This window comes from Sarcophilus harrisii, chromosome 6 (genome assembly GCF_902635505.1).
Source record: "Sarcophilus harrisii chromosome 6, mSarHar1.11, whole genome shotgun sequence".
Lineage (NCBI taxonomy): Eukaryota > Metazoa > Chordata > Mammalia > Dasyuromorphia > Dasyuridae > Sarcophilus > Sarcophilus harrisii.
In genome coordinates, this window is record NC_045431.1 from 70,813,973 (window position 1) to 70,830,066 (window position 16,094).

The window sequence follows — 16,094 nt, forward strand, 5'->3', positions numbered from 1 at the left end:
TCGCCTACAGTAATGGTAGCACCTCCCTGAGGCCGTGGTCCTCTTCCAGAATGAAAGACAAACAATAATGATCTTTCCATAGCTCAGGTCTAACCTTGTCACTGCCCTATTCATTAAAACCCAGTGGCTCCCTATTACCTCCAGGATCAAATACAAAATTCTTTGTTTAGCCTTAAAGCCTTCCTGTCTTCCCAGGCTTCCTACAGCTTATGCACCAATCAGTGCTCCCCAGTCCAAAGGCAGGGCCTCTGTGCCATTCGCCCCCCTCTGGCACTTCTCCTGGCTGTCCCAAGAATTCCTTCCCTCCTCACTCCCACCTCCTGCATTCTTCAGGCCCCCCGTCTCAGCCAGCCCTCCTGTAGAACAATGCTTGTTAATGCTAGTGCCTTCCCACTGTGATCAGGTCCACTTTGTGCTCTCCGTGTCCTATCCATACGCCTAGTGTTTCCCTGATTAGGTGTGTACTCCTTCAGGATACAGCCTGTTTTTGCTTTGCTTCTAATGCCTGGCACACAGTAGGTATTTAATAAATACTTGTTAATCTGGATGAGAAAAAAAAAGACTTGAAGCTTCAGAGAAATATCCATTGCTTTAAGCCAGAGGTTCTTATCTCTTTTTGGTGTCATGGACCTTTCTGGCCATCTGGTGCAGCCTATGGACCCTTTCTCAGAAGGTTTTTAAATGCACAAAACAAAACACAGAGGATTGCCAAGGAAACCGGTGATACTGAAAGACCTATCAATTTGTGCGTGTCTAAGCAAGTTCACACATCCCTGCTTTATGCAGACAGAGAGCACTGTCTCAAAGTGGTATTTGATTCAATCTTGGGGCAGGTGGTGGGGTCCAGAGAATAGTGAGATAAGAGAGCCCACGCTCTGGAAGGCCCAGATGTGATACCTATCAATAGTACGCCTCATTAATGCCTCGGAATCTCTTAATAAGAGCAACATCTGTTAGGGCCCCTGCCATGTTGGCAGGGTGAGTTTCCTCTAAAAGGGAGAAAACCACCAGCTTCTTTACAGAAGGAGAATCTAGCTGCATTCTATTAAGCTCAATATGAAAGAGATTTGGGAAAACATGTCACAACGACCTTTTTCTCACAAAATTTTATTTTGTAATATATAGTGATATTTTATAAAAATTATGTTATTTATAATACAATATATAATGGTTATTTTTAAATGAAATGACAAATGAAAATATATCAATTTTAATTTCTAATATAGTAAATATTGATAGAAATAAAGAAGCCCCTGATAATTTTTAAGAATATAAAGGGGTCCTGAGACCAGAAAGTTTGAGAACTAACGATCAAAAAGGCACAAGTCCCCCCAAATCCCAAGTGGTCAGAGTCATCAGACTTAGGGATGTCCCACTGTCTTACCAATCAATATTCTCTTCTGACTGGATAGATTTCTATAGAGACAAGAAGGGCTGCATTTAATTGAACTAGTGTAAATTGCCTTAAACCTACTTATTGTTAAACAGGGGATTGTCTGAGTGTCTTATTCCATTCTAATCCCAATCTGAGCAGTTGGATCATCCTTCATCAGGCCTTTCCCAGAGCAGCTTCAGTTTTGTTATCTGTGGAATGGGGTAACAACAGCATCTCCTCCAGGGTAACTGAGCCGCGTGAGGGGGGAAGGCCTCCCAAGCACAACAAGCTGGACTGCAGAAGTGGGCAGGGACGGGCTGGATGTATAAGCAGACAGTTGCGGGGTCATAATGGAAGCTCCTTGGGCCTCTAGCACAGAGTAAGGGGGGGTGTAATTCTAACTTCCCTCCGTACTCTGGGGCTGCAGCTGTCTCCTGTAAGGTTTCTTTGACATCCTCTGGACCCAGCAGCAGGGACCTGCTGGATCACCCTCTCCAGGAGACCCATTGGGTCGGCTGGCCATGAGCCCTTCCCGACAAAGGCTCCTCTAAGCAAGATCCGAGCACCCCATGCCAGCACATTAGGGTGAGCTGAAGGCCCATAAATAACCCTTTAAAAATTATTATGATTATTATACCACCAGGGAGGAAGCAATAGCTTTTCAATTATTTTTACCTTCTAATAAATTTTAGACCTTTATGCAAAAATGTATTTCACTAGAGCTCTCCTTTTCACAGTCTCACATATCATCTGCAACAAACTGAAAAAACTTAACCATTAGAGCGACAAGACCCAGCCAGAAGATGGGAAATCCAATGGGGGAAGGGAAGGCAGCCATCTAGCTTTAGCACCCTTTTATTGTGTTCGGTCATTTATCTGTGTCTCATCCTTCATGACCCCACTTGGGGTTTTCTTGGCAAAAATGCTGGAATAATTCACCATTTCCTTTTCACCAGCACCTTCCTGCTCATTTTACAGGGTTCAGAAACTTGTCCAGGGTCTCACAGCTAGAGTTTGAGCCAGTTGAGTGATTTGAACTCAGGGCATGGAGTGCCCCTCCAAGGCCATCGTTACCCACTGTGTCACCTTATAGTGCCCCTTACAGTGAAGGAAGGGAAGGTGATTTATGTGGTCTCAGAAAGGGAGTGCATGAGGAGGCAGGTAGGGGATGAGGAGAGGGGAACAGGAAGAAAAAGGAAGGAAAGGAAGGAAGCCTCCCATTCGAGGGGGGAGGAAGCTCCACTGATGAATGGCCCTATGAGTAAAGGGATAGAATGACCTAGCAACATTAAATGAGGTCTGAAAGACTGGGGCTTGAAAGGTCTTAGAGCATGCATGTGCGCGCAGGTGTGTGTGTGTGTGTGTGTGTGTGTGTGTGTGAGAGAGAGAGAGAGAGAGAGAGAGAGAGAGAGAGAGAGAGAGAGAGAGAGAAGGGAGAGAGAGAGAAGGAAGCGAGAGAGGGAGAGGGAGAGAGAAAAGGAGAGGGAGAGAGAGAAGGAGAGGGAGAGAGAGAAGAAAGAGAAAAGGGGGGGAGAAAAAGAGGGGGTGAGACAGAGAGAGACAGAGAGAAAGAAGGAGAGAGGAAGAGAAAGACAGAGAACCCCTGGATACAACTGGAACTTGGAGGAGCTGGAGATTTCCAGACAAAAGTAGAGAAAAGGTCAACAAGAAAGGATATAGCTTGGTGGCAGGAGAGGGATCCTATCATGGACAGAATCTTCTTTGATTATGGCAATAACTGGCATTATTCAGATTGAGGAACAATGGAAAAAGAGAATCCATGGGGTAAGCTCTACAAGGCAGTGACAGAAAGCATCCACAGGCAGAGCCTGGAATGATTCTTTGACTGAATGCAGAATACAGAGAAAAGAGTAGAAAACTAGATTAAATGAGTTATAAATCAGATTATGAGGGTCTGGAGTAAACAGAAAGAAAAGACGATAATTTAGAGCATAAAATAAATCTTTTTTGGAAAGGGGTGTAAAGAGAATATTTTTAAAAAGCCTAATGAAAAGGACTGACTAGAGGGGAAGAAGCAATCTATTTGACTAAGAGGAAAAAAGAGAAATTCACATATAGAGAGAGACAGAGATAGGGACAGAGACAGAGAGGACAGAGAGAGGGAGGGATGAAGGGAAGGAGGGAAAGAGAGAGAATATCAAGGTAGAAGAATTAATAAACAAAACCTTAAAGAGAAGTAGGTAACAAGAATCAAAGGGATCAAGGTGAAAGGGAAAAGAGTCACCTTAAAAAAAGATTAATGTAAAGTAATTGAAGGAAGAAAAGGGAAAATAACATAACTTGGGGAAAAAAACAACTTTAGAGATAGAGGAAAATATAAATTAACTCATAATTTTAAATGTGAATGGATTAAACAATCCAATAAAACAAAAAAAAGATTGACAAACCAGATAAGAAAATGAAACCTGTTGATTGCTGCTTACAATAAATACATTTTATAAAACAAAGATATATACAAAATAAAACTGAGGGATTGGGAAAAAAAATTGCTATACATCAAGTGAATCCAAAAAATCAGGAATTGCCATCATGCTATCAAAGCAAAAATATTAAAAATAAAGAGATAAACAAGGAAACTGTATTATGCTAAAAGGAACCATACACAGAAAACCAATATCAGTACTAAACTTAAATACTCCAAATGCTTTAGCATCCACATTCATAATGGAAACATCTGAGTTACAAAAGACAAAAGATAATAACAGAAGAGACTTGAATTTCCCTCTATCAGTTCTGAATAAGTCTAACAAAAAGATAAACAAAATACAGAACTGAACAAATGTCTGGAGAAACTAGAGTTTAAAAAAATCTATGGTATCTTCTAAATAGGACAGCAAAAGAACATATTTCTCTTCCATATAGAACTTTTATAAATATTGACCAAAATTGACCAGGGTGCAGAAATATGGCAAACCAGTGTAAAAAAGGGGAAAACAGTTAGCACATCCTTTAAAATTCCTAATATAATAAAAATGGAATTTGGTTCAGGGTCACAAACCTAAAATACACTTCCAAATGGAGATTTAACAATGAAATTTTTAAAAATGAATTGGTCAAAGAACAAATCATAGAAATAATAAATAACTATGTAAAAGAAAATGATAATGATTAGACTATATAAAAGTTTCTAAGATGCAGTTAAAGCAGTTCTCAGGGAGAAAACCATGTCCTTACCATTATACATTAACAAAACAGAAAAAGAAAGGATTAAGGAACTGAGTTAGCATTGAAAAAATTAGAAAACCAATAAACAAATATAAAATAAGAACAAAAGAGGAGATATCAAAAATCAGAGGGAAAATAGATAAATTGGCAACAAAAAACCTTACAGAAATTATAAATAAAACTAAGAGCTGGTTCTTTGAAATTGATAAAACTCTTGCCTAATCTGACTAAAAAGAAGAGAACAGAAAAATCAGATCACTAAAATTGAAAATGAGTAAGGTGAAATCACAGCAAAACGAGAAACAAAAGAACAATCAGACCACACTATGTCACTTACATACAAAAAAAAAAGCTGAGGACACAATAGAAATAAAACAAAAACCTTAAAAAAATATGGAGTACCTAGACTATTAGAAGTCCAGATCCCAGAAAAGGAAATAGATTTAGTTGTAAAGAATTTACCAAAGGAAAAAAACTCTTGGACTTGATGGATCCACAAGGAAGGAATAAACTTGCAAAGTACCAATATTTCACAAATTATCCTCAAAAATTGAGAGGTGGAAGGGAACTGTACCAAAATCTTTTTATGAGACATACATAGTCCTGATCCTTTTTAACTGGGGAAAGATAAAACACAGAAGTATGTGAGGAGCAACCGAGAGGACGTTGGTGAGGTTAACCCAAGGCTGGGGCTTGGAAAGGGAAGAATCTTGAAAGCACAAAGGGGTAAGAAATTTGAGGGTAGGGTATAAAAGTACTAAGTAGGAAGGCAGTGTAGAGGGTACTTAAATGTAAAATATAATCCCTAACTGTAAGGAGTTTTTTAATGCCCGTAGGTGCCATTATACAAGTATCTCCAGCAGCTACCAGTGAATCCTTCATGTTAGTTAACAGAATAAAAATAATAAGAGCAATGAAACTTATTAAGAATAAGTTTTTCTGTATTTTTAAAAGAAAGCTTAAATAAAGGGTTCTTTTCATCTTGCTATCGGAGCCGTAACATAAATGAAGAAAATTAATTTTAATGTTGCCAGGTACTGATTCTGTGTCACTGGGACTGACAAAATCCAAGAAGACTTTATGAGACGGCATTTGACTTTATGAAAGTGAACACCAGAGCTGCATTTACAATTTTACTGGGACTTTAAGCTGTCATGCTGAAAAATGTTTATGAAACATTAATCAAAAAATGCCTCTTTAATACAAGGCATTGTCTGAAAGATGTTAGAAGACACATACCGTAAATGGATTCTTTTTCTGACTAAAGTAATTTCTACCCAGAGCATTTCCCCATCGCTATCCAAGTACACAGTGTGTAGAGATAAAGAGCACTTTGCCGGCACGTTATTACCTGATCCAAACACTGGGGAAATCACTAATGTACAGCGTGCCATATTTCCATGTCACACATGACACATTTGTCTAAAATTATCCAACAGGCTTTGACACTGCAGCATATTCCATAAGCAAAGCTTTCAACTGACATGTGCCAAGAAGGATCTTGAAGTATGAGCTTTTTTCTTCTAACAAGCAAGTAAGAGTTTGCTTTTATCCTATACCCATGATGGAAGGGATAAAACAATAAGTATTAGAAGTAGGTTTTTTTCCCTCCTGTTTTAATATGTTTATTTTATGTTTCCTGAATTCAAAAGCTCCCATCATGGCTGTGTTTCAAGTTTCTTTCCTTACGACTCGCTAATGGATGGTAGTTTGGAGAAGTTAGCAGTGTCTCCTTGCAAACTTCTCCTGGGCTTCGATTTCCTCTTCAGTCTGCGTCCCTGGCTCAAGAGTCAGAGAGACTGGAACGCAGAGCCAGCCTCAGATGCTACAAGCTGCGTGGCCCCGAGCAGGACAACTGACCTCTGTATGTCTCAATGGCCTTTCCTGGGCTCGGGGGCCTCTGGGGCCTTTCCAAGTGTAAATGTGTGACTCTGTGACCCTTCCTGGGACATTGCTACGGATGCAGTGCTTGGTTACAGATGCTCCAGGTGAGGGCTGCTGGGACACGTCCCGAGGCTCCCTACTTCACCTTCCCTGGGGGGAGGGGTGCTGTCGGGGACCCGGAGACCCCAGGAGCTGTCACTGACTACTTCCACTTCTTCCTTCCACCATCTTCCCCCTGCCATCTGGGAGGCTCCGCCATGAGGACTTCCTAGAGACTTAGGGCTTTTCAACCTTCTGCTCTTTTGAAATGATTTTGGACTCTGATGGAGCTTCTGCTTGGGAGAAACCCAGTTCCTGCCAGCTTAGGCAGGCCATCTGCCCCGCTTTCCCATCCCCATCCCATCAACCATTCTCAGCCTTTTTTCTCCTTTGACTCCTCTGGTCCTGTTTCCATCACTCAGCATAGATTATGTCTCCTTAGGCCTCTGACTGATAGAGTAAGGAAGGCGAGAGGTTAGGATGTTAAACTTTAAGATGATGTGCTGCTATTTAGACTGTAACAGTCTCTGTTGGACCTATTAGCAAAGAGTGGGTAGGGCCAGGGGAGGGAGACCCAGGTGTAAGCATGGTTTTTTTTTTTTTTTTTTTTTTCAGCCAATAGGATAAAATAAAAAAGGCTCCTTAAGAGAAGGGGAAGGAGTGGGATACAATGAAAAGTATTCCCTTGTAAAGTCTGTATTTTTAGTATAAAGTTTAGTTAATTTTAAAAGTTTTAGTTTAATAAAAACAATGTCCTTCAGTATTCAATAAATGTCCTTGTAATTTTTTTTAAGTTTAAAAATTATTTCTATACCAAAGGTGGGGAACCTTTTTTCTGCCAAGGGTCACTTGGATATTCATAACATCATTTGCAGGCTATACATAATTATCAGCTTATAGAACTCAAGCAACAGGAGGTGATTATACCTAATTTTAGCTCATCATTGCTTGCAGTTGCCAAATGATTTTCCAGGTCTTATATGGCCTACAGGCTGTACATTCACTACCTCTGCTCTATATCCTAAGGAAATATGCTTCATGCACCTATGGTACTATGTGTTGGCTCTCTCTCTCTGTCTCTCTCCCTATCAATCCATCCATCCACCCATCCATCTAAATTTTATTTTTGTTCTGAATTAGTACTATTAGGGACATGTTTTGTAGCTGGGAATCTTTTGTAGCTTTTGTACTTGTCTCTTGAAGCATCTCACAGATGCTTCAAGAATATATGAAGTTCTGGATAAATGCTCTGAATGCGTGATCTTGTTTATTGCCTGAGAATTTGGATACTGGCTGGAGGTCATGGTCAAAACTTAATAGCTTTCATTGTCTCTTCTTTCCTCCTCCCTCCCTCATTTCCTTTTCTTTTTCCTTTTTCTCTCTCCTTCCTTCTCTCCCTCCCTCCTCCTCTTCTTTCCTTCCCTTCCTTTCTTTTTTCCTTTCATTTCCTTCCTTTATTCTTTTCTTTTATTCTTGGCTCTGGGAATAATAATAGTATTTATATAGCTTTAAGTCTTATCACATGCTTTATATATTTCTCAATTCTCTATAGATTTCTCACACTTTCACTTGATTCTCACACTAATCCTGTGGAGTGGGTGCTATCATAATGCCCATTTTAAAGGTGAGGCACTTGAAGGCACACAAGTAATACATTGCCCAGGGTCACATGATTAATAAGTGTCAGAGGCAGATGAACGCACAGAAAAAAAGAGTCTTAGGACTCCTGCCAAACCACGACAAGAAGCCTCCACCGTAACTGCGGTTACCCAGGGGCCAACTGAGGCTCTTACTTCTTTTCTCAACGTCACAGAATTCCGGGAAGCAGAGAAAATGGGGGGAGCATCACCAGCACCCATCAGGGATGAGGAGGAAGGGGTCACAAAGCCACGTTTGTGTGGCTTGATTTCAGAAACTACCCTCACTGAGCGGCACACGAGACTTAACCTACCCAAAGGAAGCCTGCAGATATAAACCTCAGCGATGTCTTTGGTCTTGATCCTTTATGAAAGGACATGCCTGGATGCAATACTCTCTGGGTTATTAACAAGTTGATGAATCCGTCTGTGATATATCTGTGTGTGGGCTTTTCTACCACTTTCCTCATGTGGTCTTTATTTTCTCACAAAAGCCTCAATCTGGGGAGTAACTGCTGCTGAATGGTGGAGAAAGTGGATAGGACAGCTCGGTCACCTCTTCTGCACCCAAAGACCCTGTAAACTCCCAGGCTAAATCATGTACACGTCATGCTGTCTGTCTGAGCATCGAAGGCCCAATACTGTAATCTCCAGGACAACAGTGATGAGCACATCTCAAACCCAGTCCTGTCTACAGCATTTCTCATTTCTTGGTATTAAAATTTCAGGGTCATTTTTGACTAGTCCTCTTTCAATTTCTCTCCCAAGATAGATTAACAATCCTTGATTATTTCGCCCAAAAGTCCTTCACCTGCACTTTCTCCCTCCCACCACTCAGATCCAGCTCTGACCAAATCATCACCATCATTCTCATCCTAATAACAAGTGACATTGAAATGGTACTTTAATTTTTGCAACCTTCCCCCCTTTATATGCATGATCTCAATGGAGCCTTGCACCAGCTGTGCGAAATATGGAACCCAAAACAGAGCTTGACACAGAGTGGGCCCTGAACAACTGCTTGTTGACACGACTTCATCCCACGGATGAACAGCTAAGCTGCGCAGGGTTTCTGGCTTTTATGGAAAGCCCTCCCTGTAGGACTGCCCAGTCCTGTGAAAGGTTGAGGTTGCCAGAGGTCACAGAAAGGGAGAACAAACTCAAGCAGATCAAAAGCTGTCCATGTCTGCCCCAGTAAATGTTGGGGATAGGACGGTAGGGAGGAGCTCTTAGCTTTCTCTTAAGATCTTGGGGATCTCTTCAGACCTGGAAGAGATTTAGAGGCTACTTAGTCCAGTTTCTCCATTTTAGAGATGACTGATTTGCCAGGACCGCGCTGCTAGGAAGCATCCAAGGTGGGAGGTGGATAGTCCTTCTGGATTCATTGGCCATCTCTGCATTCACTATGCAAAGCTGGAGCACATGACTGTTCACACAGTCACTAAGGAAATGCTTTCATTGGGCTCTTCTTCCTAATTACTTATTTGTTAAATGACTCATGTACCACTCAGGCACCTCTCTGTGACTCTCAGGGCTGTGTTTCATAGCCAGTAGAATGCTGCTATTAAAAAGATGGGCTTTTTTTTCCTTCTGGGAGAGGTTTAGGGTCATAAAAGGAATATGATATCCTTGGGGCAATCTAGTATGTTCTCCTCCTCCTTAATTTTCCTCTCAACTCATCCATTTGTAGCTTCTGTTTAAGATGGGTGTATACACATACACACAAACACACACACACATATATATATATACACATATACATGATACATCTACAGAGGTATCTATACTAATGCATGAGTTCTGTAGACTGCATATTATTATTTGGACAACAGGCATTCTTCACAGACCAAGTTTTTCCTGTGAGATGATGAGAATAAATTCTTTTTAATTGTTACAGATCTTGTCTAAGAGGATCTACAATGAGATATAGCCCTTGATACAATCATTACAATGTCCTCTGCAAAAAAGCAGCATCTAGGGCAATCTCACTATCCAAAAGGACTGCTTTGCAACTGTCAACCTGTCCAGGATTTCCTCTGTATTAATGGTGAGCATTTATCTCTTGGTTTAATTATTATCATTGCCATTTTAGAGACAGGGCTCAATAAGTGACTTACTTCCTAATGGTCACACAGGAATTGTCCTTGCTAGCAACTAGATGATGCAGTGGTTAAAGCACTGGAGCTGGAGTCAGGATCACCCGAGTTCGTGTGACCTTGCAAAAGTTACTTAACCTGCTTGCCTCCGTTTCTTCAACTGTAAAATGGGGATAATTACAGTCCTAACACTGCAGGATTTGTGAGGATCAAATGAGATAATACCTGTTAAAAAAAAAACAAACCCAACACTTTGCACAGCACTTGGTACACAGTAGGCACTACATAAATGCTCGTTTCCTTTCTTTCCCCATCTGAATTCCCTTCATTTTGACTTCGAGTCCAGTACTATAGTCAAACCATGCACGCTTAAAGTAAAATGCTTTCCTAATTGGCTTCCCTTCCTCTAGACTCTCATTCAATCTATCCTACATAAGATGGCACAACTGGAATCAACACTATAAATTATACTTTAATCACGTCACTCCCCTGCTCAGGAACTCGAAATGGCTCCCTCTTGTCTGTCATATCAAATCAAGCCTGCCGTAATCTGGCTCTATCCTCTCTAACCTAATAACACCTTCCATGTGCAGACATATCACTTGACAGCTTACAAAGTGCTCTCTCGTCTATTATTTCAATTTCTCTCCAGATTCTCCTCCAATAAGACTCTCTGGATCACTTAAGTCAAACAGGCTCCCCACTACCCCACCTTTGTTTGCATGTCTTGCATGCTGGAACTCTACCTGGGATGCCCTCCTTCCAAATACTCAGTCTTCAGGGTCCCCTTCAAGTCTCCTTTCCATTGCTTTCATCACCTCGCCAGCCTTGAGGGCTCTCCCTGGCGGGACGATCCAAGGCACGCTTCTGAATCTAACCCACGCTGTGCTCCCACCTTTTCATCGTGGTTAGGTAGAGATCCTACTTCTGTGCTAGCCCCTGTAGCACTGGCTGCAGAGGAGGAGGCCCTCAGAGAAAGCAGGCGGACGATGCGCAGAGGCTGGGGCCTGCACGGGCCGGACAGTTAAGCTGCTGGGGTTTCTGGCACCTGGCCCCCCTGTAGGACTGCCCAGTCCTGTGGAAGGTTATGAGGTTGCCAGAGGACACAGAAAGGGAGAAATAACCCGGCAGAACCGAGCCTGGAGTTTAGTCCTTGTTAAGATAACTTGTCTTACTGGACTGGGTTCCTGGGTTAAAACACTGCCTCGGACATTTATTAGCTGAGTAGACTAATAAGTCCTTCTTCTACAAACATTTTCAGAACGGAAGGGGACAAATACTAGAGGCGATGCTTGTATCTCTAGGAGGGGGCAAACAGGATGCTAGAACCAGATTTTATATTCCAAGGGCTGCACAAGCTAACATCAGTTATTCACGCGAAAGGGAAAATAAAACATTTTGCTCGAATTCTCCAAAGTCCAATATTTAGTTTGCTTTTCAGATTGACTGAATGCTGGGTTGATTGAGGTGACACAGAATTATCTGTTTTCACGCCTGTTCTTTCAAAGCTGTGTTTAGCTGAATTTGAGGGGTTTATTTTCCATTTGGAAAATAGTATGGACTAACAGATAAAGCGATAACTTTGGAATCAGAAAGTTTTAATTCTGACAGTCTAAATCACTTAACCTGTCAATGCCTTTTATAGAAACTTTTTTTGGTCCTACTCACTTGCCTGTGGATTGATCCATCTCAGAACTACAAACTATACAACATATGAAGTCCTGAGTCACCAGGTGAAATAAGGCTTAGAAAGCCCAGAGATTCACTAAAAATAGCTCCCTTTTGTGCATAAGCACTGAGAGAGCCAGAAACTACATTCTCAGTGTGAATGCTGGCTTTGTCCATTGCCACCGGGGGACCAGGGACATCTACTGTTGTCCTGATGGATAGCTATCTGGCCACTGGGCCTAGAGGGCTCCTGATGATCTTGCCCAGCCCTCCCTCACTTAAATCCAATTCACTCGCATGTGGGGAACCTCCCTGATGTCCTGATCCTTCTCGAGAAGGAAGGACAAACAAACAGAGCCTTAATTTCCTTTCTTATAAAATAAGTGGGCTAGACTAGATCATGTGTAAAGGCCCTTCTAGATAAATAAAAATGATTATAAATTACCTCCTCAAGGGCAAATACTGGTTTGGGAGAGCTAGGATTTGGACCCAAGATCTGCACTCAAAATCTGGAGCTTATTTTGCTAGAGCATGTGAACAATGGTTGGCATTTATAACCGCTATCAAGTTTGCAAATGCTTTACTTGTGCCATTTGAGGCTGAGGGCCCCAAGGGCCTGGCCCTGGAGGTCAGTGACAATTCCCCCTTTTCTGATTAGAAGCTGGGCCTTGGCAAGGTAAGTGACTTCTCTGGCCCGGGGAGAATGAACAGACACCCATGGGCTGGCCTTCCACTCCGCCAGGCCTGTCACTAGGCCTCCCACCGGGCCTCCAGGACACCAAGTCCCAGACTGTGGCTGGTTCACACCAGTAAAGAGTGTCCAGAGCAAGGTCCAGATCTGAGCCAGTATCTCAGAGCCCGCCCAGCCACGGTCCCCACGGAGGGGCTGGAGCCACAAGCCTCCCAAGAAGGGAGCTTCGTTACCACATCCTGGGCCCCGCTCCTGCGTCAGGCCCCAATGAGACGGACTGGCCCATTCTCTTCCCGGGGACTAAGCTGAGATGGCGCCAGGGAAGTGGCCTTCAGAGCAACAGCAAACACAGGAAACCGGCTCTTTAACCAAACCAGCACCCATTTCTCCAAGCTTCCAGAGCGGAGCTGCTGGATGGGATGGTAAAAGGCAGCTTTATGGCCGGGACCATCTCACCCACGGGGCACAGACAGCTCAACCCCCCCAAAGGTACTGAAGGCGTTTTAACATTAACTAATTAAAGTAATTTTTAAAGAGTTTTTTAAAGTTCCATTGCCCAATTTTACCTAAATGAGTAACCAATAGAATTGCAATTTCTGCAAGAAAGAAGTCTTTCCTTAAACACCTTTCTTCCACAATTATCTCTATTTTATTCTCCTATATCTTGTATGTACATAGTCTCCCCCCCACCCCCAGGCAATTGGGGTTAGTGACTTGCCCAGGGTTGCACAGCCAGGAAGTGTTAAGTGTCTGAGGTCATATTTGAAGCCAGGTCCCCCCAGCTGCCCCTGTGTACATAGTTTTTTTTACATGTTGTCTCTCCCCAAGAATCTGAGCTCAGTAAGCGCTTAATAAATGCTTATTAGCTTGGTTCCTTGAATAAATGAAAATGACTACACCAAAACAAGGAACAGTAACAAACAGTAACTCAGGGACAAAGAAAAAGAGACCTGGAGGGGCCGCAGATGCAAAGAGGATATTTTGGCTAAAATTTATATACACTTACAAAAAATGCAAATTCTTTGCAGCTTATGGTTAGTCTAGGATCTTTTTAAATGGTTTATTAATTATTAATTTAGAATTATAAAAAGTTATAAATTAAAAGCAAAACTTTAGTTACTAATCTACTAATGATTTCTCACCCTACCTCAGTAAACTCTCCACTCCATTCCTTTCAAATACTATTTACATATAATTAGGATGATTTTAAAGCTTTTTTGGGAGGGGGGGTACCTTGAGAAACAGGTTAGCTGTGCAAAAAACAATGCTTTTTTGGGGGGAGGGAGGAGGTACCTTGAGAAACAGATTAGCTATGGTATATGGAAATGGTTATATAAACCATCCTGAGAGACTTACACTTGCTTTAGATTTCTAAATCCTGGATTCAAAAATATCCTTTCTCCCAAAGGGACAATGTAGCCTAGAAGAGCTCTATAAAAAACCTTTCAAATATAAGGCTACAAACTAGATGTCACAGGTCATTAGTAATAGGAAGAAGAAATTGTCCCTTTAATAACCCAAGTCAGGCAAGAAAAGAGAGGAAACAGTAGTTCTCTTCTCAGATTTTTAGCAAACACAAATTACCCAGACTGCCTTTGATGTGAACTTTAAATCCTCATTTGAAGTTTTATGGTAAAGAAGGCTATTCTTCAAGATTTATTCACATATTAACAGTTTACAAAGCGTTTTCACATCCATTAAACAGCTAATCCTCATAACCAAGCCTTCGAGGTCAGTAATACAAATAATATCATCCACTATTTACAGAGCAATGTCGAAATGGCATTTGGTCAAAGTGCCTGGGAACCACAGAAAAGTTGATTAATAATACAGATGGCCTCTCCGCAGGGGTGGGAGAATGGAGGAAAACGATTGTTCCATGAGGAAAGGCTGATGCTGGGATATCCTGCTTCTCCCTCCTCCTCTTCCTCTTCCTCCTCCTCTCTCCTCCTCCTCCTCTTTCTCCTCCTCCTCATTCCTCCATCTCCAAAGGTTTGATCCTCCCTAACTTGGGGTTTTTTAGTGGTGTTCACTGGAGCTTATTTGATTGTATTGTTGATTTATCAGGGAAATCGGAAAGAGAATGGTTAATGTCAGGTTACCTGCACTCTAATCCTATCCCACTACGCCCAAAGTACATCAAGCAAAACAAAAAAGGAAATCCTGAGCAGGTGATGCTACTGCTGTTCTGGAACAGGTAGGTTCTGATTGGAAACGATGTTTAATGAATGACCTGTGAAGATTCACCAGATGCTACAATGAAACATTTAACTCTGCCAATTGAAGGTTGCTGCCTCAGAAGGCTTGGGTACACCTTCACCTGTCTGACAGTGTTGTAGCAGTAATTAGCTATCAGGGAATTCAAGAATGAATTAAGCTCTGAGAAAAATAAGACTGTATCCAAATGCTGTGGTGTGACTCCTGGAAAGGGTCAACATCTTGAAGGAAGCAGGGGGGCTTTCCTTTAATTAACTGACCTATATTTCAATTCAACATTTACTAAGTGTTTATTTACTGTGCTAGACCCCAGGAACAAGACAAACAAAACTCTTTCAACCTCAAGTCACTGATATTTTACTAGGAGTTGGGAAAGGTGGTACCACGGGCATGTATAAGTGAGTCCAAAATCTATACAAAGGAATCTCATGATAAGTGGAGGTAAAGGGGGGAAGCTTTGGGTAGAAGGGGGCATCTGAACTGTGCTTTGAAAGAAGCCTGGGGTTCCAGGTAGAGCTGAGAGGTGAGGGCATTCTAGACTAGGTGGGAGAGGCTGGCCCCCTTTATTTCTTTGTAAACCCTCCCTCTGCCCACCCCCGAATCCCACCTGGTTGGATGAGCACAGATAGACAAGGATTGTGTTCTTTTAAAACCTGCTTTCTCCCAAAGGCTGAGGTTACTCTCACTTTTATTGGCTAGGCATTCTCTCTCCCCAAGGCTCTTTGCTTCCTGAACTTCTCTCTTCCCAGGGTCCTGCCTGACCATCTGTCCCTCAGAGGCAGACTGGCAGTCACATCTCAGGGATGGTTGCTCAAGAACAATCCTGGTTGGGCTAGGGCATTCAGGACCCTGGGGACCCACGGATCTTGGGTGCAGTGGGGTTGGGAGGGCACAGGTTTTGCCAGCTCCACCCAGGTCAGCTGTAGGATGGAGAGAGATGAAGATGCTGAGCCTCCCTCTGCCACCACTTGTAAATCCCAAGCCCCACTGCAGGAAGGTATCGCTTAGATTTATCTGAAAACATGAGACCTCTCCAGAACCTTAAGAGAGGTTACATTAAGAAAATGTAACCAGAGGTATACTTAGTGCCTTTCAGATTGTCAGCTCCACACATGACACAAACTGCTTGGCTATCAATGTGCCCTGCCTGCCAGCAGGTGCTACAGCCTCTTGTTTTGACTTGAATGAATTAACACCTGAACTTTTCTTAATTAGGTTTGATTGAAAGAGTATCTCATTAATGTCATATTGAAACATGGGTTCACAGGATTTTACTCCCAAAGCTTAATTTTGGCTAAAAA

At 42.1% G+C, this 16,094-nt stretch overlaps 1 protein-coding gene across 3 annotated transcripts in view; it reads right to left on the bottom strand.

The window, feature by feature from the left end:
• Nucleotides 1–16,094, bottom strand: part of SLC10A7 (solute carrier family 10 member 7) — a 250,878-nt gene that overhangs the window by 3,201 nt on the left and 231,583 nt on the right. Inside the window, exon 11 of one of the 3 annotated variants that reach the window (XM_031941415.1) lies at nucleotides 13,460–14,614. The exons of the other annotated variants lie outside the window; for them this stretch is intronic. Within the exon in view, the coding sequence (XP_031797275.1) occupies nucleotides 14,367–14,614 (248 nt within the window). The 3' untranslated portion in view covers nucleotides 13,460–14,366. Of the gene's footprint in view, nucleotides 1–13,459; nucleotides 14,615–16,094 lie in introns of those variants that run through there. 3 annotated transcript variants of the gene reach the window in all.